Source organism: Mizuhopecten yessoensis, unplaced genomic scaffold, assembly GCF_002113885.1.
Source record: "Mizuhopecten yessoensis strain PY_sf001 unplaced genomic scaffold, ASM211388v2 scaffold10519, whole genome shotgun sequence".
NCBI lineage: Eukaryota > Metazoa > Mollusca > Bivalvia > Pectinida > Pectinidae > Mizuhopecten > Mizuhopecten yessoensis.
In genome coordinates this window covers 141,626-165,151 of record NW_018408587.1, presented here as the reverse complement: position 1 = coordinate 165,151, position 23,526 = coordinate 141,626, and the positions used below count along the sequence as shown (strand labels likewise).

The following is a 23,526-nucleotide window of genomic DNA, read 5'->3' as shown; positions in this document are numbered from 1 at the left end:
CCCTCTGCTTCCAGGGGACATTACCCTAAATTACACAGGGTTGAATCCCCTTGTCCAAAGTATTCTCCAGACCAATTCAGGTAAAACATCACTTTTCTCACATTCCAGAAGTATGACTTTAAAGGGACATCACATGAAGAGTCATATTTTTTTTAATGAATGTATGTATTGTATGCACTTCCACTTATGTTACCTCGTTATCCCCATACTCATAGTCCGTTCCAAATGTCCAGTTTGACCACTTGAATTGTTCGGGAAAGCCCTGCTAAAAATAGCGCCGATAACGTCACCTGACTGCTCCTAGGCAGTAAACACAAGTGGTGTGAGCGAGATGAAACGGTTTCCAAAGGGGCCCCCAAGAGAGGGGCCATTAGGCAACTGCAACTTCTTAACGCACTATGAAACCAAGTCATATGATTTCTAAGTCCGTATTCAAACTTATTGAACAATAATTATTTATCATCAGAAGTTAATTGCAAACTTGCAATATTCAGAATTTGAATTAATTTAGCTTTAAACATATATTTGTTGCCAATAAAATTGAACAAGGCAGATGGGGCACAAGTTTTTACAATTTATCACAGCCTTCTCCCGACATACATTTACAATTAAATGTCAACAATTATAATAGGCATAAACATAATGTAGATATATATAAATATATATTGAATGTAGCACCGGAATGTGACCGGTACAGATGGTTCGGGGCTAAACACCTTCCCTCAACCATAGGGCAAACCTTTCTGTTAAAAAGGATTATTGACGGTATGAATACCCCTTTTCAAATGTTTACATAAAGTGCATATATGCAGTGACAAACTACACGCGTATGAAACAAGAGGCCCAAGAGGGCCTGTATCGCTCACCTGAATATTTAAGCAGTCATAGCAAAATATTCTCATTAAATATTATATTGCACTAAAAATATTTCCCTCGCAAACTTTGTTGGCTCCATCTGTTGAAACTACCAGCAAAATATTATTACAAGATTCTACGCTTTTTGATTCTTCAGAAGTTGCTTTACATATTTTTCCCTGTGACCTTGTAAGTAGGTCAATGTCATTTTCCTTCTCAAATTGGTAAGCTCTATTCCAAAAGCTACCAGCCAAATTTTTATGAATCCATTCCTTTTAGTTCTTAAGAACAAATCCATTAAAATGTTGTTGACCTCTGTGACCTTGAAAGTAGGTCAAGGTCACTTTCATTCGCAAACTTTGTTGGGCTCTTTCCCAGGAAATAACCAGCCGAATATTAAGGTTCTATAACTTCCAGTTGTTCAGAAGAAGTCATTTGAAGTGTTTGACATATCTGCCTCATATGACCTTAAAAGTAAGTCAAGGTCATTTTCATTCTCAAACTTTGTTGGGCTCTTTCCTAGGAAGCTACAAGCCAAATATAAAGATTCTATACCTTTCAGTTCTTCAGAAGAAGTCATTTGAAGCTTTTTGACACATTTGACCCCTGTGACCTTGAAAGTAGGTCAAGGTAATTTTCATTCTCAAACTTTGTTGGGCTCCATCCTAGGAACCAATCAGCCAAATATGAAGGTTCTATACCTTTTAGTTCTTCAGAAGAAGTCGTTTAAAGTTTTTGACATATTTGACCCCTGTGACCTTGAAAGTAGGTCAAACTATTTTTCTTCCTCACACTTTGTCTGGCTCTATCCCAGGAAGCCACCAGCCAAATATAAAGATTCTATACCTTTCAGTTCTTCAGAAGAAGTCATTTGAAGCTTTTTGACACATTTGACCCCTGTGACCTTGAAAGTAGGTCAAGGTAATTTTCATTCTCAAACTTTGTTGGGCTCCATCCCAGGAACCTATCAGCCAAATATGAAGATTCTGTATACCTTTAAGTTCTTCAGAAGAAGTCGTTTGAAGTGTTTGACACATTTGACCCCTGTGACCTTTAAAGTGAGTCAAAGTCATTTTCATTCTCAAACTTTGTTAAGCTCCATCCCAGAAAGCCATCAGCCAAATATGAAGATTCTATACCTTTTAATTCTTCAGAAGTCTTTTGAAGTTTTTAACATATTTGACCCCTGTGACCTTGAAAGTAAGGCAAGGTCATTTTCGTTCTCAAACTTTGTAGGGCTCCTACCAACAAAGCTTTCAGCCAAATATCATGATTCTAGGCCTGTCCTTTCTTCAGAAGAAGTTGTTTAAAGGAAAAGTTGACGGGACGAGGATGGACGGACGGACGGACGACGGACGCCGCACCACGACATAAGCTCACTTGCCCTTCGGGCAGGTGAGCTAAAAAGAGAAACGTTTATGAGTTAATTTATTACATTGCACTCAATGTCTTTGGCCAATTTTTTTTCTAGACCATGCATATAAATGTATGTATACTCTCTTTCCCACTTTCACTGTCTCCATATGCTAACACTTAGTAAGTCAAATTAGCCATCACACACAATAAACTGTATGGCAAAACCACTACGTGTACATGTACAATATGTGTCAGATATGGAAAATGTTGAGATACTGGATATTTATATTTTTTCAATACTTAACAGAGATTAAGCATACTTGTAAATGGACCTTTTTATGTTGTACAACTTTTCTTTAATCAGTTCCTTTTGTCCGAAACAGAAGCCGTAGTTATCGGCAGTACGCGCCATTTTTACAACGCAATACAATATTTTCCCCCTGTTTTCAATACGTATTCCGATTCTACCTGAAGTCGAAAACTAATTCTTTATAGAGAAAAGGTTGTTACATGATCATACATTCTAAGTCTACATCATATGAAAACATGAACTGTTGAAAAATTACAATGCTGTAGGTCAGTCTGGGTGGAGTTGGTCAGATCAGCCAGGTGTGGCTTATGGCGGCGGGTGTGTAGGTGGCCCTAGGTTCCCTCCCCTGCCCCCCCCCCCAAACCGGTCCTGCCTCCGGTTTCAGGCATCAGGTTGGTGGCTCTGTTCCAGGGTCCACCCTGGTTTATCCCACCTATTTGCAGGGTTGGAATGGAGCTCATTGGGGTCAACAGGCTCCTTTTTATGCTCCGCCCAAACCACCGACCGCCTATGGGCAGTCTTGGGGTTTCTCCCAGCAGGGGGCTTTTCCGGCCGCTCCCCCTCCACCCCAGGGTGGTATGGGTTTCCAGCCTGGATATGCCCCCCCACCCCCCGCCTTCTTGCCTGCGGCGATGGGTCCCCCCCTACATCCGCCACCGAGCCGTTCGCGTAAGCGTTCGCGCTCCCGCCCAGCTTCTGCTGCCGGTTCTGTCAGGCAGAGACCGCGTGATGCTAGGGCTGCTGGTCGTGCTGCGTTGGCTCGAGCTCCTATTTTGGAATTTGAGTCTACCAGTAACTTCTGCTGTCCTGTGTAAACTCCTACCCTACAACAGGTTCCAGGGTCTCTTGATCCTGCTCCTGCTGTCTCTCGGGGACTATCGCTTGCCCCGATAGTTCCGTTGGGTAGGTCACGTTCTCTTTCCCCTCCTCGCACCCCTCCTCGGAGAGCGACGTTGATGGAGGTGGATTCGGCGGGTGCCTCTCCTAGTGATATTTGAAAACTAAAATGACCTACTTTCAAGGTCACAGGGGTCAAATATGTCAAAAACTTCAAACGACTTCTTCTTCAGAATTAAAAGGTATAGAATCTTCATATTTGGCTGATGGCTTTCTGGGATGGAGCCCAACAAAGTTAAGGAATGAAAATGACCTTGACCTACTCTCAAGGTCACAGGAGTTAAATGTGTCAAACACTTCAAATGACTTCTTCTGAAGAACTGAACGGTATAGAATCTATATATTTGATTGATGGCTTCCTGGGATAGAGCCCGACAAAGTTTAAGGGTGAAAATGACCTTGACCTTCTTTCAAGGTCACAGGGGTCAAATGTGTCAAACACTTCAAACGACTTCTTCTGAAGAACTGGAAGGTATAGAATCTTTATATTTGGCTGGTGGCTTCCTGGGATAGAGCCTGACAAAGCTTGACCTACTTTCAAGGTCACAGGAGTCAGATATGTCTAATTCTTCTGAAGAACTGAAAGTTATAGAACCTAAATATTTGGCTTGTAGCTTCCTGGGAAAGACCCCAACAAAGTTTAAGAATGAAAATGACCTTGACCTACTTTTAAGGTCACATGAGGCAGATATGTGAAATACTTCAAACAACTTCTTCTGAAGAACTGGAGGGTATAGAACCTTAATATTTAGTTGGTTATTTCCTGGGAAAGAACCCAACAAGGTTTGCGAATGAAAATGACCTTGACCTTCTTTCAAGGTCACAGGAGTCAGATATGTCTAATGCTAAGAACAACTTCTTCTGAAGAACTGGAAGGTATAGAACCTTAATATTTGGCTGGTTTTTTCCTGGGAAAGAGCCAAAAAACGTTTGCGAATGAAAATGATCTTGACTTATTTTCAAGGTCACAGCGTTCAAATATGTCAAACGTTTTAAACTACTTCTTCTGAAGAATTAAAATTCAAAAATTATAATATTTGGCTGGTGACTTTCTGGGATAGAGCAAGTGCAATATGATATTTAATGAGATTATTTTGCTATGACTGCTTAAATATTCAGGTGAGCAAATCAGGCCCTCTTGGGCCTCTTGTTCTATCAAGTCTGTGGATGTTATGGGAATGGGAGTTAAGTGTTATTTCAGCATCAGTTATATTTGGTGTAAGGTGTGTTTCAGTATGTTATTTTATCTGCAAATGCTCCGATGATCAATGTAGTAATAATCCTCACAATATAGATGTGTCCAAATAAATATAATACAGTTGTGGGATCGCACAACGTTATACGATGTGCGCATGATGTGTGCACGGAGTGCAAACGATAAAAAGTTGGACGATCATTGCTTGCGCACATTTGTGCGGATGCTCGACGAACGTTGTGCGATAACAATCGTGGTTGGTGTAAATTGAGGAATGGCTTAACAATATATACGGTTTGGTGTTTAAACATATAAACTTGATTTTTTAGCATGTTTCTATATTCTAACTACATCTATAAGCTTATTTATCAGTCTATACTTTCTTAAATGTAGAAATGGTGTTTTCGGTGATTTTAAACGACCTTAATCGACACATGTAAAATTACAACACAGTCTCGGCAACACAGGTAAACATAGCCACTTTGTACTGGACCGTAGTTTTCCCCCGCCCGGGGCACTTACGTCACTAGCCAAGGTGTGAAAACCAGGCGAAGGGAGTTATAGATGAGAATGAATGCAGATAACAAATACTCAACGTCTAGTGGTGTTTTCATAACGGTCATACGGTATCACATAGCAGCTCTATGTGTCGGGCACAGGCCAGGTAAAACTCCGGTGACTCATCAAATTGTTATTTACTTGTCTGTTACCGAGCTAGGAGCCAAATCCATTCTTGACAGTCTAACAATCACTGTATACTGTGTTACACGCATTATAAAATTGTACGTTATTTTAATTATTGTGATGAAAAATTACAGTAATAATACAGTGTACATTATTATTGCACTCGAGCCTTCTGGGGTTTTTTCATTCCGTAATATTGATTAACAAATTGTACCATATCGCACAGTTGTGCTGAGAGATACGCACAACGGGGCAAACGATTGTTAAATCGCCCAGTTGTGCGCACCATGTGTGGACGATGTGCGGACGGTGTGTGAACGATGTATGCACGGTGTGCGCACAGTATTTTTGTTGCGTTGTGCAGTCACACAACTGTAACGATATTCTTATATTTATCCATTATGAAAGGCAATCGAGTGGTAAACATTAGGGCACATCAATAGGTTTCTGGTGTAAACAAACTTACGATAGGCATAATGACAATCTCTGGAATTCGACTATAGACTGAGTGGACTTAGCGTAGAGTAAAATAGTACACTAAATGGAAAGTATAACAGAAAAGTGGGTAAAAAGACTGTATGCAAGGTATAAACATCATTAAACTGATTCATTACCTTATTGGGCCTTGTCCCTCTGCCCCCAAGATGGCGGCAGGGGCACATCTATCATTTATACAATACTGATTTTCCTTTGCCAAAGGCTGTTCAAGGCCAGTTAAGATTATAATCCCTTGAGCGATACTCAAGGAGAAGAGTCTTAAATATTTGCCTAAAATTTCCCTATTTGGCCCTGACCCTCTTCTCCCGGAGGGGACATATCTTTCTTTATACCCCCTGGGGTTATATTGGAATCAACTTGTCCGTCGGTCCGTATACCAAATTTGTCCGGTTATGCATTCGCTCATTTTTCAATAGATTTCTTTGAATTTGTTTTCGTGAAGTTATAGTACTATATGCATTAATGGCCTTTAACATATTAAAACAATTGATAAAAAATCTTACAAAATATTCTGCTTCAGATCTTTTTAAGGGAGTATGCCCCTTTACGTAAACAATTTGACAAAACTTTGTTCGTCTATGAATTTGCTCATTTTTCAATAGATTTCTTTAAAATAGTAGTGTAGTGGCAGTACAATATGTAATTGTGCCCCCTGACATTATTTCGCGTTTCAGAACTTTTTAAGAGAGTAAATTAGTTTACGTAAAAAAAAAAAAATTGTCTTGCTATGCATTTGCTCATTTTTCAAAAGATTTCTTAGAAACTTTTTCGTGTAGATGCAGAATCATATGTTGTTGTGCCCCTGATCAGTTTTTCGTTTCGAACCTTTTTAAGAGATTTATGCCAATTTGCTTAAGAAAATTGACAAAACTTTGTCCGGCTTTGTATTTGCTCATTTTTCAATAGATTTCTTTGAAACTTTTTGTGTAGTGGCAGTACCATGCCGAGGTGTCAACCCTCTCACTTCTGGCCGAATCTTAACGGTTTTAACATGAAAAACATGTTTCGCCCGCCCGAAAAATAAACAAGAGGCCCATGGGCCTTAACGGTCACCTGATATATTTATAGAGAGTTGATTTTGTCATTAACATGAACAGAAATATTATTCAAAGTGACAAAACAATAAAACCACCTTATTCAATATCTAGCATACAGATTTAAGACTTTTTATAAAAAGTATTTGAAACTAGCACCTCTGATTCTAAACAAGGAAAATGAAGCAATTTCAGCACACAAACTCCTTTGGGTCCCACCCTACAGCCCTTGGGGGTAGGGCTGGCTCAAAATTTTCAAATTATCAAACTGTCAACTCAGGGTTATAATTCCAATCAAGTTATTAACATGTAATATTCAAAGTATCATTTGCCATTATAAACCATAATAAATTTTGCCCCCCCCCCTCCTTTCCCAGGGGGTAAATGTGAGACTCTAGGGTCATAAACCTTAAGACCAAGCCATCTATGAAGAGTATTTGATTCTACCATATCTGGGTCTTGAGAAGAAGATTTTTGAAATTTCAGTCAATTCAACTCTTTTTGGCTCGTCCCATCAACCCTGGGGGGTCAGTCAGGGCTGATATATGCATACCATCAAACTGCTATCTAATACTGATAATGCCAACCTAAATTGAATTACTTCCAATGGAAATTAAACAAATAATAGTCCAAAATGTGATTTCCTTATATAAACTATAAAGTTTACCCCCTCCCCAGGGGGAAACGTGAGACCCCAGGGTCAAGAAATTCACAATTTTGGTAAAGCACCTTAAGACCCTTCCATCTATGAAGAGTATTTGATTCTACCATATCTGGGTCTTGAGAAGAAGATTTTTGAAATTCCAGTCAATTTGACCATTTTTGGCCCCGCCCCTCAGGCCCCTGGGGGCTAGGGACCAAATCGGCCACTATTTTTGTTGACCTTTGGCCATGGAAGGCTTCTGCATAATTTCATTGAAATTGGTTCAGGGGTTTTGGAGAAGTCGAAAACGTAAATTGTTTACGGACGCACATCTTCGATTTATAAATATTCAATTCCCTTTGCCCAAAGATTCTCTAGAACAAGTTTGGTTAGGTTAAAATCCCTTCATCGGTACAGGAGAAGGATCTTTAATGTTTTCCTCTATTTCCCCTAATGGGCCCCACTCATCTGCCCCAAAGAAGGGGGTCCCCATGTACACGCCTCAGTTTAAATAAAATTGATTATTTTGTCCCTAAGCATGCTCCAGACTGCATTTGGTTTAAATCCCTTCACTTGTACAGTAGGAGAATTTTTTTTCTCTATTTCCCATATTGGGCCCCGCCCCTATGCTCCCAGAGGGGCCACACCCTCCGTTTATACAAACTTGAGGCTCCTTTGTCCGAAGATACTCTAGAACAAATTAGGTCCAAATCCTTTTTTTGATTGAGAAGAAGATTTTTAAAGATTTACCTATTTCCCCCCTATTTGGCCTCGCCCCTCTGCCCCCAGGGGGACCACACCCTCCGTTTATACAAAACTGAGAACCCATTGGCAAATGATGCTCCAGACCAAATTTGGTCAAAATCCCTTTATCGGTACAAAAGGAGAAGGATCTTTGATGTTTTCCTCTATTTCCCCTAATGGGCCCCACCTGTCTGCCCCAAAGAAGGGGGCCCACTCACCTCAGTTTATACAAAATTGATTTGTTTGTCCCTAATCATGCTTCAGATTGCATTTGGTTTAAATCCCTTCACTTGTATAGTAGGAGAAAAAAAATCCTCTATTTCCCCTATTGGGCCCGCCCCCAGAGGGGCCACACCCTCCGTTTATACAAACTTGAGTCTCCTTTGTCCAAAGATGCTCTAGGACAAATTGGGTCAAAATCATTCTATTGGTTGAGAAGAAGATTTTTAAAGATTTACCTATTTCCCCCCTATTGGGCCCCGCCCCTCTGCCCCCAGGGGGACCATACCCTCCGTTTATACAATACTGAGAACCCTTTGGCCAATGATGCTCCAGACCAAATTTGGTCAAAATCCTCTGAGCCGTTCAGGACTAGTAGCATTGTAAAGGAAAAAGTTGACGGACGCCGGACGCTGCGGCATGGGATAAGTTCACTTGGCCCTTCGAGCGAGGTAAGCTAAAAAAGCAATGGGATGGAAAAAAAAAATCAGGAAGTACCAGAGGGATCTTTCTCAAATTTTATATGTAGGTTTCCCTTGTTCCCTTGATGTTGCAGGAGTGCCTGAAATGGACGGTCGCCTACTCGCCAATGGCGGTTAAAGTCTTGCTTGAGCGACCAAAAGTTGTCAAAAGTGAGGTAGTCACTGGCCCAACAAAAATCGTTTGGGCGACTGTCGAAAAATTAATGAATAAAAGAAATTATAGTCCCCTTTTCTTCAGATTTTCTATATAAATACTGCCAGGGTGTCTTCTTTGAGGTGCGAGTTTTGTGTATTTCTTTTTGGGAAGACCTGAATGGAGTGGATCATGTCAGGTTTTAATTAGGGTTGGAGAATTAAAAATATAATGTTTTATTCTGTTTTACATATTACAAACATTGTCATGTTATATGTAATTTAAATGTGCTGAAGCATTGTGTTAAACGCCGTGGAAATATTTCGTCCCGAAATTATTTGGGTCTCCAATATGTCATTTGGGCCAGTGCTTCAAATTTTTTACTCGCCCAAAAACATTTTTTTGGGTCAGCCAATGCAGGTTCCCCGCTATCATTTATTGTTCATGTTTACTTTTGAAACTGATCAGTTAAACAAAATGGCCTACCGACAGCCATCTATGATTTTTGACATTGAAGGTTTGTTAGTACTATTTCTCAGGAATAACTTGAGGGATCTTTTTCAAATTTGATATGTAGGTTCCCCATTGATCCCTCGTTGTGCATGTTATATTTTGAGACTGATCATAAAAACAAAATGACGAAAATAACAAATTTTTCTCATATCGCAATGATTGATTATATTTCTTTCACATTAAGTACTGTACTAGTAAATTTGTGAAATGACAAACTCACTTTGAAGGTTGGCTTTCATACACATCAATATTAAGTTTAGATCAAAAGTTACCTCAAGGTGCATTAAGGTCATTAAAGTGTATTAATAAACGGAAACAGGAAGTACATCCCTAGTTGAATAACCAATGTAGGGAGACAGCAACACAATTTCCGCAAATTCTAATGATTAATATTAAATTGATGAATATTGTATGTTTATTATTGACAGAACAGTGTGTTCTCTCAATATTAAAGTATTTCATAGCAATCCAGGCATTAATTCAGGTTTTCTTTTGTCAATGAGTCACATGTGTCCATTTTTCTGTACTTCAGGAAACCGGCTACNCCAAAGGGATCGAAGATTAAACCAGAGTACAGACAATGGCATAAATTTCCATTGACATTATACAATTTACCTGTATGCAGGGGATATACTTGTCATCCCCCTCGGTGACAACTGTGTTTAAACAATATTGATTCACCTGATCCTGGCAATGCTGCACACCAAATAAAGTTAAATTATATTAAGCCATTCTGCACTAGTAGGCTTTTGGTGAAAAATGGACAGATGGACGGTGCACGTCCACAGCATAAACTCAATTGCTCTTAGACAAGTGAGCTAGCAAGTTTGTCAGTGTCTTAACTTCACTGTATTTTGAAATCCCAAAGGGGCGAACAATCATTTAACATAAATTAAAGCTTTTGTTTTTTTCTTTGATATCAATCAATCAATAAATCACAAAAACTAAATTCTGTTACCAGTGTGTCCGGGTTTTAAATGCTGATATGATCGGACTAACTTTCATACCTTCGATGTAATTAATTTCTTTTAACAGGGTGTTCAGAGTATCCTTCACGGCACCAACATCCTCCTTTAGTCTACCAACATCTTTCTTTATGGCCCTGACATTCTTCTTCAGTGTTTTGACATCTTTTTTCGTGTCATTGATATCCTCTTTGACTATGCTGAAATCGTCTGAAGATATACAAGCAAAGCATATAATTTCTATGCATGTCAGTGAATTGACTAACATAGGAAACATTTATATATGATCCTAGAGTGCATGATCTTGGCACCAATCATGGGAAGATCTTTAGTCGTTTGAAGTTTTTAACATATTTGATGCTTGTGACCTTGAATACGATTCAAACCTAAGTGTTGTTAGTTAAATTAACGATTCCGACATCTTCCAATTTTCCTAAAGATATAAAATGTACTACTTTATCACGAAATATAAACGTTTATACAAAATTAAAATAATTCTGGAGCCATGCATTGCGTTCGACTGGGTATGACGCTTACAAGCATTTCTGTTCGTTCTCTATCTCACCCTCGCTTGTTATACGCCCGTCAGTACGAGCAACAATGTATTTTAAACTGACATAATTGTATTCTGAACTGCCTCGATGATATTGCACAGGTACCAGAAACGCATATAGGTTGAAGTACAATATCTCTGTGGTTATTGTCAAAGCACTCATATTAAGATGCATATAAAAGCAGTGGATCAACTGTATTTGTATAAAGTTCTCTAACATGAATATGACAACATTAAGCATATATAGAATGACCTCTTTTACATAATACAGTAGTTGTCAATTTCTTATCAAAATTAATGCCAGCAGTTCTGTTAGGTTTGATTTAGTGTTACTGGGTTTTAAAATACCATTCATTCATGTGTATAGGTTGATGTATTTGCCTCCTTGCGATAGCGCGGCACTGATGCCGATTTTAGAGCCCTACCTCACTGAAATGCCAAGCGGAAGGTAATCTGGTCCCAATATACTGGAAACAGGTGAACCAGTTGTTTTCATTTCCCTAATTGCTGTACGTTTATCAGGGAGTAACCGCTACCATTTCAAAGGACTTTGGTATGTCTTGGTATTGGGAAAAAAACAATGCCCTCCTCTCATGAGCAAACATTCGACATAAGTGACTAATGGGATACACTTGGACATCTGTACTACGCCAGACAGATTTACTTACCTGAATCAGGATCAGCTTTGGTTTGGTTGTGTGTGGATGCATTACCCTTTTTTGTAGTTTCATCTAAACCTGGAATACATGTTATTGGAGTTAACTCCGAAAATTGTTCAAAATAAATAAACTGTTATAATTTAATGCATAACAAAATATCTATAAACATCAACACTTTAGTGCCACAATATAAGGAATGCTAAGATATATAGATTCTCCGAGAAGAAATTGCTACGTTTTATCAATTTACCCTCATTGGGTAATGCAGATATGCTTCAAGTTTCATCAAGAGCTCTGTAACGTATTAAAAGTGACGGCCCGGACAAGATCATATAAAAAGAACCAGGACTACAGGAGCTTTTAACCTTGGGGTCAAGGTCACAATGACCAAATGACATTGCACTGCACATCGTCTACGGGTGATGCAGGTATATATATATATATATACTGCAGGTTTCATTTAGATGTCTTTAACGGCTAAAGAGCTACGGCCCGGACAAGATCATATTCAAAGAATCAGAACCAGAGGAACAAGTACTAAAACACAGTATGTCTTCCTTCGAAGGGGAAACATAATAATACCTTAAATAACTTTGATAAGTAAGAAAACCAATCAGGACCTGGAACTCACTTCAGCAACAGATGCTGAGCACATACCATATGAAATATATAATAGCCATAACTCAGTAAAACAAAAGGAAACTGTTTAGTACATATGCATTTTATGTAAGTGTACTAAAATAAGGAGAGTTGTAAATGTCTTATAAAAATGTAAATTAGAAAGGAAATTATTGATTTATATAAATGTTACGTTTTTAGACCTCCCACTTCTGACATGACAACCAATTTGTTACGTTTCCATTTCTGACACCATCTTGCTGGTAATGTAATTGTTAATTTCTTTATGTTTAATGATAGTCCAGTCGTTCAGTCTGTCTGACAGATGCAACTGATAAAAACACAACATGCAAGTTTTCATAAAATAAACTAAAGTTTTATTAACAGGAATCAAATCAAAGTACTTGCCACAAGTTCAAGTGAATAAAGTAACCTAAAATTGTCACTACTTCGACTAATTCAACTAACTACTCTTCACACTACAAACCACTCTACTAGACTCCTCACATGTCTACAGAATACTACCGAGTCATCATTAATCCTCTCCGTAGAATTCTCTCAAGACTCCTCGTAGCTCTCAATCTCCCCCAAAACTTCCTGTTGAACTCCCTAACAACCCTTTGTATATAGGTATAACTAATTTAAGATACTGACATCACATACTTAATATACTCAAAGCTATACTAAAGTTAGCTTATGACATCATATACTAAATATACTCAAAGCCATACTAAACTTAGCCGATGGCATCATACACTAAATATACTCAAAGCCATACTAAACTTAGCCGATGACATCATATACTAAATATACTCAAGCCATACTTAAGTCAGCCGATGACATCATATATTTAATATTCTCAAAGCCATACTAAACCTAGGTAATGACATCATTTACTAAATATAACAAGAAACCAGATAAACTAAAGATAGAGTTACTGTTAAATACAAAGTATTGAAGTCACCTAGTACTAAATACAGGGATCGTGTCTAATAATACATCATGATGTATAACGAGGAAATCTATAAATACCAGCAACTGACCACTCATTAGATGTGCAGGCCCTTCCCTTTTACCCCAGTAATGACCTATTAATACACCAGTCCCTAAAAATGACCACAAACCTATTTATATCTAACTCTTCTGATGCATGAAAGATACCTCATCAGGGAAGCTTTAAACCTTTGACTTAATCACTTTCTACTCGGCTACTGGACCCATATCTCTGAGCTATAAGTAAAAGCCAAATTAACCCTCTAAACCGACTTACCTTTATTTTACAACTAATTGTAAACTCCCTTGTTCAAACGTTGCACATTATAAACAGTCAATACATTGATATTTAGAAGAGTCGTTCAAAGAATAAGATGACGATAGATACCGTTCTGTGTAAGAAAAAAAAAGCTGGTCCATTGGATAGGCAAGTAAAATAATGATGGATCTGATTAACCGGTTAAAGATGATAGGTATACTAGGTCGGAATATATAGCCCACTTGATATCATTGTGAATAGTAATTAACAAACTTACTAAATATGTTCTTGTGAAGAACAATTTTCACGGTAAGAACATGACTTCTAAGATGAACCATTAGAAATCCCTCTATATGTTTAGAAGATCTGACTAAGTAGGTCTGATATGAAGGAATATTAAACATTAAAGAACACATTAGAGAGTAACTTACAATTCTGTGTGGTTTTCGGAGGTTCATGTGTTGGTGGATACTCACATATAGCACGGTGTTTGTCGTGTGGATCCTTCAGTACCTTTCCTGGTGGACAGTCACATGTTAAGTTGGTTGTTGACGAGCAGTTAGACACCTCTATAAGATTATCTGACTCACAGTATGGTGAACATCGTTCACACCTGGTATGGACACCGGAGACACCAGAGTAATAACCCTGTGGACACACCCTACAGACTGCTATGGTGTTATTTGTGGTGGAATGTCCATAGAGGTAAAACCCTGGTGGACATGCAAAACATGTAAGGTTCCCTTTTGTGATGTAAGGGCGAAGTTCTGTGCACGTGGCCTACATAGAAAAAAAAGAACAAAAGTAATTGTTTTTCCTTTTTTGTTAAGACTTCATTTTCATTCAATTGTTAAGGACTGAAACCAAAACCGAAAGTTCATGTTTGGTCTGTTTATGTATTATTTTATATTTAAATAATTAGATACGAATCAGCTTGTTTCAATTTCAAATACTCATGTAGAGCTAAATAACTAATACAATTGATTACGAAGATCTGTTTTTTGTAGAATAACTTTTATTACGAATAGTTGTATATTTCAAACGTTGGTGAGAAACCATTTTTCAATAAATTAGATAAACATTTTTTTTAACCTGTAAGTGAGCGAGATCGGGTTATCTCAGTCGTTGGCTAATATTCTGTAACGTAATCCCACCCTCGACTTACGCCTCTGTTGGAATTATGCTACAGAATCTTGGCCCGAGTCTGAGATAACCCGATCTCGCTCACTTGCAGAAAATTGATTTTTGTCGGACCTTTTAGTTAAAAAAACAACAGTTCAATTTTGCCAAAGACTACACGTATACCGTCTGGGGTCTCATTAAAAATGGCCTCTACACGACTAAATCTACATTTGAATGCTATCTTACAAGGAGAACAACGTATAACACAGTGTAGATTATATATCATCTACAACATCAGATATCTAACAACATCAAAACTATACATATAACGAATAAACAGAGATTTATAATGTAGATTGTCAATTAGAGTCGTTAACGCACGGATGACTACATCACAGTGTAAATATTCCGCAACATGTCACGTAAAGGTACCAGACAGATCAGACGAGACAGAAAAAACGAGCATGGGGTATGACGTAGGGTGCCTGAGTACAAGAAATAAATATCCCGAAACAAGATAAAGGGTTATGCTTATCAAGTAAAACAATTTAACAATCACATTAAAAAGAACAACTGTAATCGTCGATGCATTGAATATTATAATGAAAAGATAACAAAATATACACCCAATAGCGAGTTGTTTAGGGGTAGTGCTAAAAGTCTGTTCAAAACAACTACATCAAGAACTGAAGCGACAGCAAATGAAAAAGAAGAACATCATGCAACGCCACCTTACCTGCGATGCTGAACTAATGAATGGCGCTACCTGCGATACTGGAATAATGAATGACGCTATAACTATAGTCACCACTACGTTCCTTGAAATCTGAAACAAATAATTAAACACAAAAAGAATGCACAGTGTTCACTTTAAAAAAGTGTGTTAAGTATATTAGCAAATGCATTATTAAGTAGGGGCGCAGTTCTGTGGTCTGCATAGAAAAAAGAACGAAACAAAAGTGATTGTGCTTCCTATTTATAAAGACTTCATTTCATTAATGTGTAAGGAATAAGGTTAAACACGTTTGGTTCTGTTAATGTATCATTACATATTTAAACAAGTAGCGAATTCATCTGATTGTTTCTTTTTTCAAACACTTGTTTAGAGAAACAAGAGGCCCAGAAGGCCTGTATCGCTCACCTGATTATGTTTAAAATAATTGGTATGAAGTAGGTGCTGTAAGTACATATGAAATTTCAGAAAGATCCATACAGTACTTGAGATATAGTGAGAACAAACTTCAAACAGAAACCCACCTCTAGGGGGGGTCAAACCCACCAATTATACAAAATTGAGTCCCCTTGACCCAAGGTTGCTCCAGACTAAATAAGGATAAAATCCCATAATCCCGATGGTCGAAGAAGGATTTTAAAGGTTTTACCTCTATTTCTCCTATTGGGCCACGCCCTTCTGCCCCTTGGGAGACCTCATCCACTGCTTATACAAAATAGAGTCCCCTTGGCCCATTGATGCTCCAGATTAAATTAGGATAATATCCCTTAATCCCTATGGTAGAAGAAGGATTATAAAGGTTTTACCTGTATTTTCCCTATTGGGCCCCGCCCTCAAGTCCCAGGGGGGCCACACCAACCATTTATACAAAATTGGTTCTCCGTTACCCAAGGATGCTTCACACCAAATATGGACCAAATCCTTTTATTCCTACAGAAGAAGGATTTTAAAGAATTTGCTATATTTCCCCTATTGGGCCCCGCCCCTCAGCCCCCAGGGGGGTCACACCCACGATTTATACAAAATTAGTTCCCCTTCACCGTAGGATGCTTCTGACCAAATATGGAACAAATCCTTTCATTCCTACAAAAGAAGAAGGATATTAAAGAATAATTTGCTATGTTTCCCCTATTGGACCCCGCTCCTCAGGCCACTGCGGGGAATAGACCCACAGTTTATACAAAATTGGTTTCTCTTCACCCAAGGTTCTTCAGACCAAATATGGAACAAATCCTTTCATACCTACAGAATAAGAAGGATTTTAAAGAATTTGCTATATTTCCCCTATTTGGCCCCGCCCCTCAGACCCCTGGGGGGCCACAGCAATGGTTTATACAAGATTGGTTCCCCTTCTCCCAAGGATGCTTTAGACCAAATATGGAACAAATCCTTTCATTCCTACAGAAGAAAAAGGATTTTAAAGAATTTGTTATATTTCCCCTGTTTGGCCCCGCCCCTAAGCCCCTAGGGGGGCCAGAGCTACGGTTTATACAAAATTGGTTCCCTTCACCCAATAATGCTTCAGTCCAAATATGGAACAAATCCTTTCATTCCTACAGAATAAGGATTTAAATAATTTGCTATATTTCCCCTATTGGGCCCCGCCCCTCAGGCCCCTGGGGGGCCACAGCAATGGTTTATACAAGATTGGTTCCCCTTCTCCCAAGGATGCTTTAGACCAAATAAGGAACAAATCCTTTCATTCCTACAGAAGAAGAAGGATTTTAAAGAATTTGTTATATTTCCCGTTTGGCCCCGCCCTAAGCCCCCAGGGGGGCCAGAGCTACGGTTTATACAATATTGGTTCCCCTTCACACAAGAATGGTTCAGACCAAATATGGAACAAATCCTTTCATTCCTACAGAATAAGAAGGATTTTAAAGAATTTGCTATATTTCCCCTATTTGGCCCCGCCCCTCAGCCCCCAAGGGAGCCAGACCCACAGTTTATACAAAATTGGTTCCCCTTCACCCAAGGATGCTTCAGACCAAATATGGACCAAATCTTTTCATTCCTACAGAAGAAGAAGGATTTTAAAGAATTTGCTATATTTCCCCTATTGGGCTACGCCCCTCAGCCCCCAGGGGGCCAGACCCACCATTCAAATAAATGTAAATATATAGTGTTACATCAATATTTTGCTAGAATATTTCAAGCGTCGGTGCAAAAACGTTTTCAGTTAGTTATACATGTATATACATATATATCCCAAAACTAGATAAGGGGTTCTGTTTACTAAGAAATAATTTAGCAACGCCTGTAAAGAGATCAGTTATATTAGTCGAAGCATTAAAGATAGCATTACACAGAGGTGACAACAAAAGAAAAGGAGGAGCGTCATGCACCGCCACCTTATAATTACCTGTGAAGAGCATATGAAAAATAATGATGCTATAATTCCCATGAACACCGGTTCGTCCCTGGCCATCTAAAACAAATAACCAAACAGTGAATACTTCAATAAGGTGTGTTAATAATATACAATTATGGACTTCAGGTGAGGTCTATCCCTGATTTACGGACCTGGTATGAACAATATTCACAGAGGCCGAAGGCCGAGGTAAATATTTTTCAGACCAGGTCTGTAAATCAGAGATAGACCGAGACTGAAGTCCACAATTGTTTTATTATATGACATTTTACAATGAGATTAATAATTTTTCAATTCATAAACACATGGATGGCATGGACTATTTTGGAATCACAGAGTGAAGGACTATAGGTACAAAATATCATACACACAAATTAAATTTTCAGATTTAATTTCAAGTAAATATTATTTGCACAATCGACATCATCAATATTTACATAGTTCAGAATTTGATGAGATAATTCATTTTTAGTTGAATTCAGTAGTTTGATTGGTAACAGAATTACAGACTGTGTGGGAAATTACATAGGCCTATTTTTAGTAGCGGTCTGTAACACTTTTCTATTTATAGGTCGAGGTCTGTAACACTTTTCTATTCATAGAACGAGGTCTGTAACATATTCACAGACTCATCACATGACATCGCTCCTTCAATCAGGGCTGGGAATTAGCACCAGTCATATAATAACAACAAATGTACTACATGTAGTATGTAAAAGTTATCTCCCTTCTCATTTCAAAACGTGTATATCATTGAAGTGCAAAGACCAGTCTCAATGCAAAGAATGTCCAAACCATCTGTAAACACCAGAAAAAAATCATAATAAATGTCAAGTAATAACTCGTAATTCTCTTTTTGAAATAGCGATTATCTCAAATTCTAAACTACACAAAAACTGTTGGTTTGATCCAGATATACGTTATCATAGTAAAACAACATCTATATTTCTATGTAATTCGCCTCCATGCATGTATTTGGATCCAAGTACCCAAATTATTTATAGTCATCAAACACCAAGATCCTGTCGAGGATATTTGGGTTCTTATCAAAGTATTTTATTACAATGAACCGGTTGGTTGACCATTCAAATGACTTGGTCAGAATATGATGATTACATATACATATGTACCGAATAGTTGGTTTAAATTATTACTGTTATGTTATTTCACTGATTGTATACTTGTATGTGCCAATGTGACTGGGCGCTTGCACAGGTACGAATATAACATGTATATATGGTAATAAGGCCTGCAGAGCTGTGCAAGTTGACGAACACTATAATGACTGGAAAGAGATCTAGATGTAAAGTTATTTGACTTAAAGACAATTTTCAAAGAAAATACTGATCCCTCCATATATTCTACAAATCTCATACAATATTATATAAAAGCTTGTTAAAGTATGTAATGTTACTTTATATGCAGTCTGAGAGTTTGGTCGGTAGGGATTAGCCGACCACCCGCCCTCTTCTGCAAGTAGCAATTAATTCAAATAAAACTTGTTAAATTTGTCAATTGAATTATTCAAAATCAATATACATTTGACTTAAATCCTATTTTCATTCCATTTTTTAAAGTTGTGTCAGATTTTTATTAGTATACTTTCATATACATTTCGAATACACTATTTCTGGCTCTGTATGGGAAAGAGTTCCTAAAGGTGGCCAGAGTTGATATGACCACCACCGAATCAGAACTCTTTCCTAATACAACTATATATTAGGTGACCCCCCCCCCCCCCCCCCCCCGGTAGGGATTGGCCCAACCACCAGCCCTTTGGCAGGTAATATTTTAAGTTAATACTATATATCTTTGATTGTTAAAATTCCAATGTATTTTTACTCTCTTCCTATTTTATATCATTCCATTACCAGCATTATTTCATTGATTATAGCCTATGGCACATGTAACATTTTATATCTATTTTTTTTTATTTTTTTTTTTATAAAAGAAGTGTCTTAGAGTCTTATCAAATTATCAATATATACTATATAATTATGTAACTATTTTATGAATTGAATTGATTTATTTAGATCTAAGGGACCCCATTGGAATCAAGCCACAATGTGGCTTTATGGGTCATCTCAGGTAAAGGCCTAAATTAATCTAATCCAATCCAGTTTTAACACCTGACTGATTACTAGTCTTATGGCATAAATAACTTATAAATAAGATCTCATTCTGTGATAATATATATATATTTCTGTCCAATCTGCAAAATGTGATATACGTGTATTATTTGCCTTTTACCTGAATAAATATTATTATTATTATTATTAATGTAGAAACATTTCTTAAGGACATTCCAATATGGCTGCCACACCAAACTGTATATCAAATTCAATAATGCATTCCGTTAGCATTAATCAAACATAATTGAGGTACATGCACACTAAATTTCAAAAACAATATTCAATAACTAATGAAAAAACTCACTTTTTATGTGTTCATTTTCCAAGATGAATATAAGTCACAATTCAGGAAATAAAACCCATTTAAACTTGTAAATATCATAAGGTTGGATGTCCATTGAGATGCATTTGTCGAGAAAAATGTAAGAAAAATTGTCAAATCTCCAGAATAATGGCATATATTTCCCCTGAATAAATATAATAAACAACTGAGCACAAAGCGAACAAAGCCTAATTAGGTTGTAAAAAAGAGTGCAAAGCAAGTGATATTTTACCTGTACATACACCAATCACTACAGGTTCTCACTCCGGTAATATGGCTCGACTTGTATCAAAAGTCTTGTTAGCTTGATGAATTATTGTAAAATATCCAATCAAAATACATGTCATCATTCTTGAGATTTGAAGCATTTTCTTACACTTTTCTCGACAAAGTTGAAACTCATGCAATGTGCAATGTTCATATTTTTAACTTTTCGACAAAAATACTCGAAAAAAAATCACTATTAATCGTCTCCAAAATCAACATTTTCATTTTTTCCAGGAAATATTGCGTTCAGTGGTTTTCAATTGTTGAATTGTTCAAAAATATACCATTTAATTGCAAATTTTATGATTCAGTGTGCTTGTTCAAGTACTTTATTTGAAATGAGTGGTGGTAGCCATTTTGTCATTGGGAAGTAGCTCAAGGACATTCCAATATGGCTGCCACACCGACCGGAAAATCAAATTTAATAATGCATTCCGATAGCATTAAACAATCCCTGTCACAAAATAACAATCCTCCAATAATTCTCAAACATAATTGATGTACATGCACACTAAATTTCAGAAAAAACATTCAATAACTAATGAAAAACAGACTTTTTATATGTTCATTTTCCAAGCTAAATAAAAGTCACAATTCAGGAAAAAAAAACATTTAAACTTGTAAATATCATAAGGTTGGATGTCCATGGAGATGCATTTGTCGAGAAAAATGTGAGAAAATGCTTAAAATCTCGAGAATATTGGAATGTCCTTAATACATAATTACACACTAAATAAATTACTGCCAGGCTTTATTAAGTTTGTCATCAATAGCAATGTGTCTTATAGGCCCATAACAACATTTATTAAACATCCATTGCTTATATAATGTAAAAACAATTCCCTTACACATAATTGTGTGATTCGCAGAACGCTAACAACTCCACAGCTGAACACACTAAATAAATCAATGACGCAGTACACCGGCCCCTACCAATCCTAGGTTAAGTTTACACCTGTGTGAAGTAATCCGTATATCTAGAATCACACTATATAATTACTACTGAAATGTCAATGTTTTAGTTGAAGAGTATGAAATAATCCAATATATGATGAACAAAAGTGTGAATTTGTTAAGGTACTTACTTTTTTACAGTTGTACGCTCCCTCGTCCTAGTGCCGTGATTTCTACTAAACATTGAAATTGGAAACTCCCACTTGTGCATGTGTACTCGTTCAACCGAGAAGGGTCCGAGTTCACAAGGTAATATTCTCCTCTCCTGTCTGCTAAAAAAAATAGATAAATAAATAAACAAATAAATGAGATATGAGACGTTCTAAGCAGTATCCTTTTATGAAAGAAGTATACGTTGATATTTGAGGATTAAAAGCATGATACTCTGTAAAATATTAGGTATATGCACCGACTTAGAGGTACACATGTACATACATGTATTGGTGGTCTAAATTTAGCAATACATAAGTCATATTCATTAATGTTCATTTTAACAGTATAACGTCTACATAAAATAGATTAATGTATCTGTATATTATTGATATATTTTAAGTCTTAAAATAGCGTTGGGATGTTTTTATTCCGGGCAGATATATATATAGCTGACAATACTAGATTAATTTATGATGTAATGGATTATACAGAGGAACAAGTCATACCAGGCATGTTACTTTTGATTGACTTCGAAAAGGCTTTTGATTCTGTATCATGGTCATTTATAAATCAAGTTTTAGAATATTTTAATTTTGGTGAGTCAATTAAGCAGTGGATAAAAACCTTTACAAATAATATTTCTTCTTTAGTGAACCAAGGTGGAAACTTATCGAAACCCATAAAATTAGGAAGGGGTTGTCGACAAGGAGACCCGTTATCACCATATATTTTCCTTCTCTGTGCAGAAATATTAGCAATAAAATTAAGAATAAATAAACATATAAAAGGCATCAAAATCAGCACTACAGAACATCTGATATCACAATTTGCTGATGACACTTCTCTTTTTCTAGATGGCACTGCAATAAAAGGGCTTAATTATTTCTGGGAAATATCGGGACTTAAATTAAATTACACAAAAACACAAGTAATATGGATAGGGAGTAAAAAGTATAGTACAGAAAAATTAGTCAATAATCTTGCTATATCATGGGGTTCAACACATTTTAATCTGTTAGGTATTCACTTTGATGTGGACCTTACTAAAATAGCTCAATTCAATTTCAAAGAAAAAATTACGAAATTAAAGTCATTTAATTAAACAGTGGAATAGACGGTATATAACTGCGATAGGCAGGATTACTGTAATATAATCTCTACTTTTACCAATACTAACACATTTATTCATAGGATTACCTTCTCCTAACCAAAATATTACGATAGAAATTCAAAAGTTGTTTCATGAATACCTTTGGGGAAGTCCAATAGCTAAAGTAAAAGGAGATGTCATTGTCAAACAGTATGTATCAAACATTTTGAAATGGCTCTAAAATCAACATGGATAAGAAATATTTGTCTTAAGACTTCAAATTGGCAGACCCTACTGTTTGAAAAAATAAATAAGAATAAACTGTTAACTTTAGGAAATAAATATATTGATTATGTTATCAAAAATATACTTCATAACAAATTTTGGATTGATGTCCTTCATGCATGGAATACATTAAGGGGGAAAATTGATATATCTCAGCCAGATCAAGTATTATCTTTACCCATGTGGTATAATGACTTAATCAAAGAAGGCAATAATACTGTAATACTGATGTTTTTCATAAATGATCTAATTAAGGAAGATGGCAGTTTCCTTCAACATAATGAGTTCAATGATATTTTTAATTTAAATACTAACTTTATTGATTACAATGGTCTCATTTTTGCAATAAGAAAATTAGGCTGGACTTTTGAAAAAAAAGCTTACACTACCATTGACACCACTGTATATTAATATAATTATCAAACGTAAAAAAAAGGTACAAAGGATGTGTACAATGTGCTGAACAAAAATAGTGTAGTGCCTACAG

General features: G+C 36.9%; 1 protein-coding gene across 1 annotated transcript in view; it reads right to left on the bottom strand.

Annotated features, from left to right (window-relative positions):
• Positions 1–3,029: 3,029 nt before the first annotated feature.
• Positions 3,030–23,526, bottom strand: part of LOC110460900 — a 34,149-nt gene continuing 13,652 nt past the window's right edge. Inside the window, exons 2-8 of the mRNA XM_021514108.1 lie at positions 21,643–21,780; positions 17,828–17,893; positions 15,469–15,558; positions 14,087–14,390; positions 11,750–11,818; positions 10,571–10,738; positions 3,030–3,505 (exon numbers count right to left, since the gene is read on the bottom strand). Of these exons, the coding sequence (XP_021369783.1) occupies positions 3,030–3,505; positions 10,571–10,738; positions 11,750–11,818; positions 14,087–14,390; positions 15,469–15,558; positions 17,828–17,893 (1,173 nt within the window). The 5' untranslated portion in view covers positions 21,643–21,780. The remainder of the gene's footprint in view (positions 3,506–10,570; positions 10,739–11,749; positions 11,819–14,086; positions 14,391–15,468; positions 15,559–17,827; positions 17,894–21,642; positions 21,781–23,526) is intronic.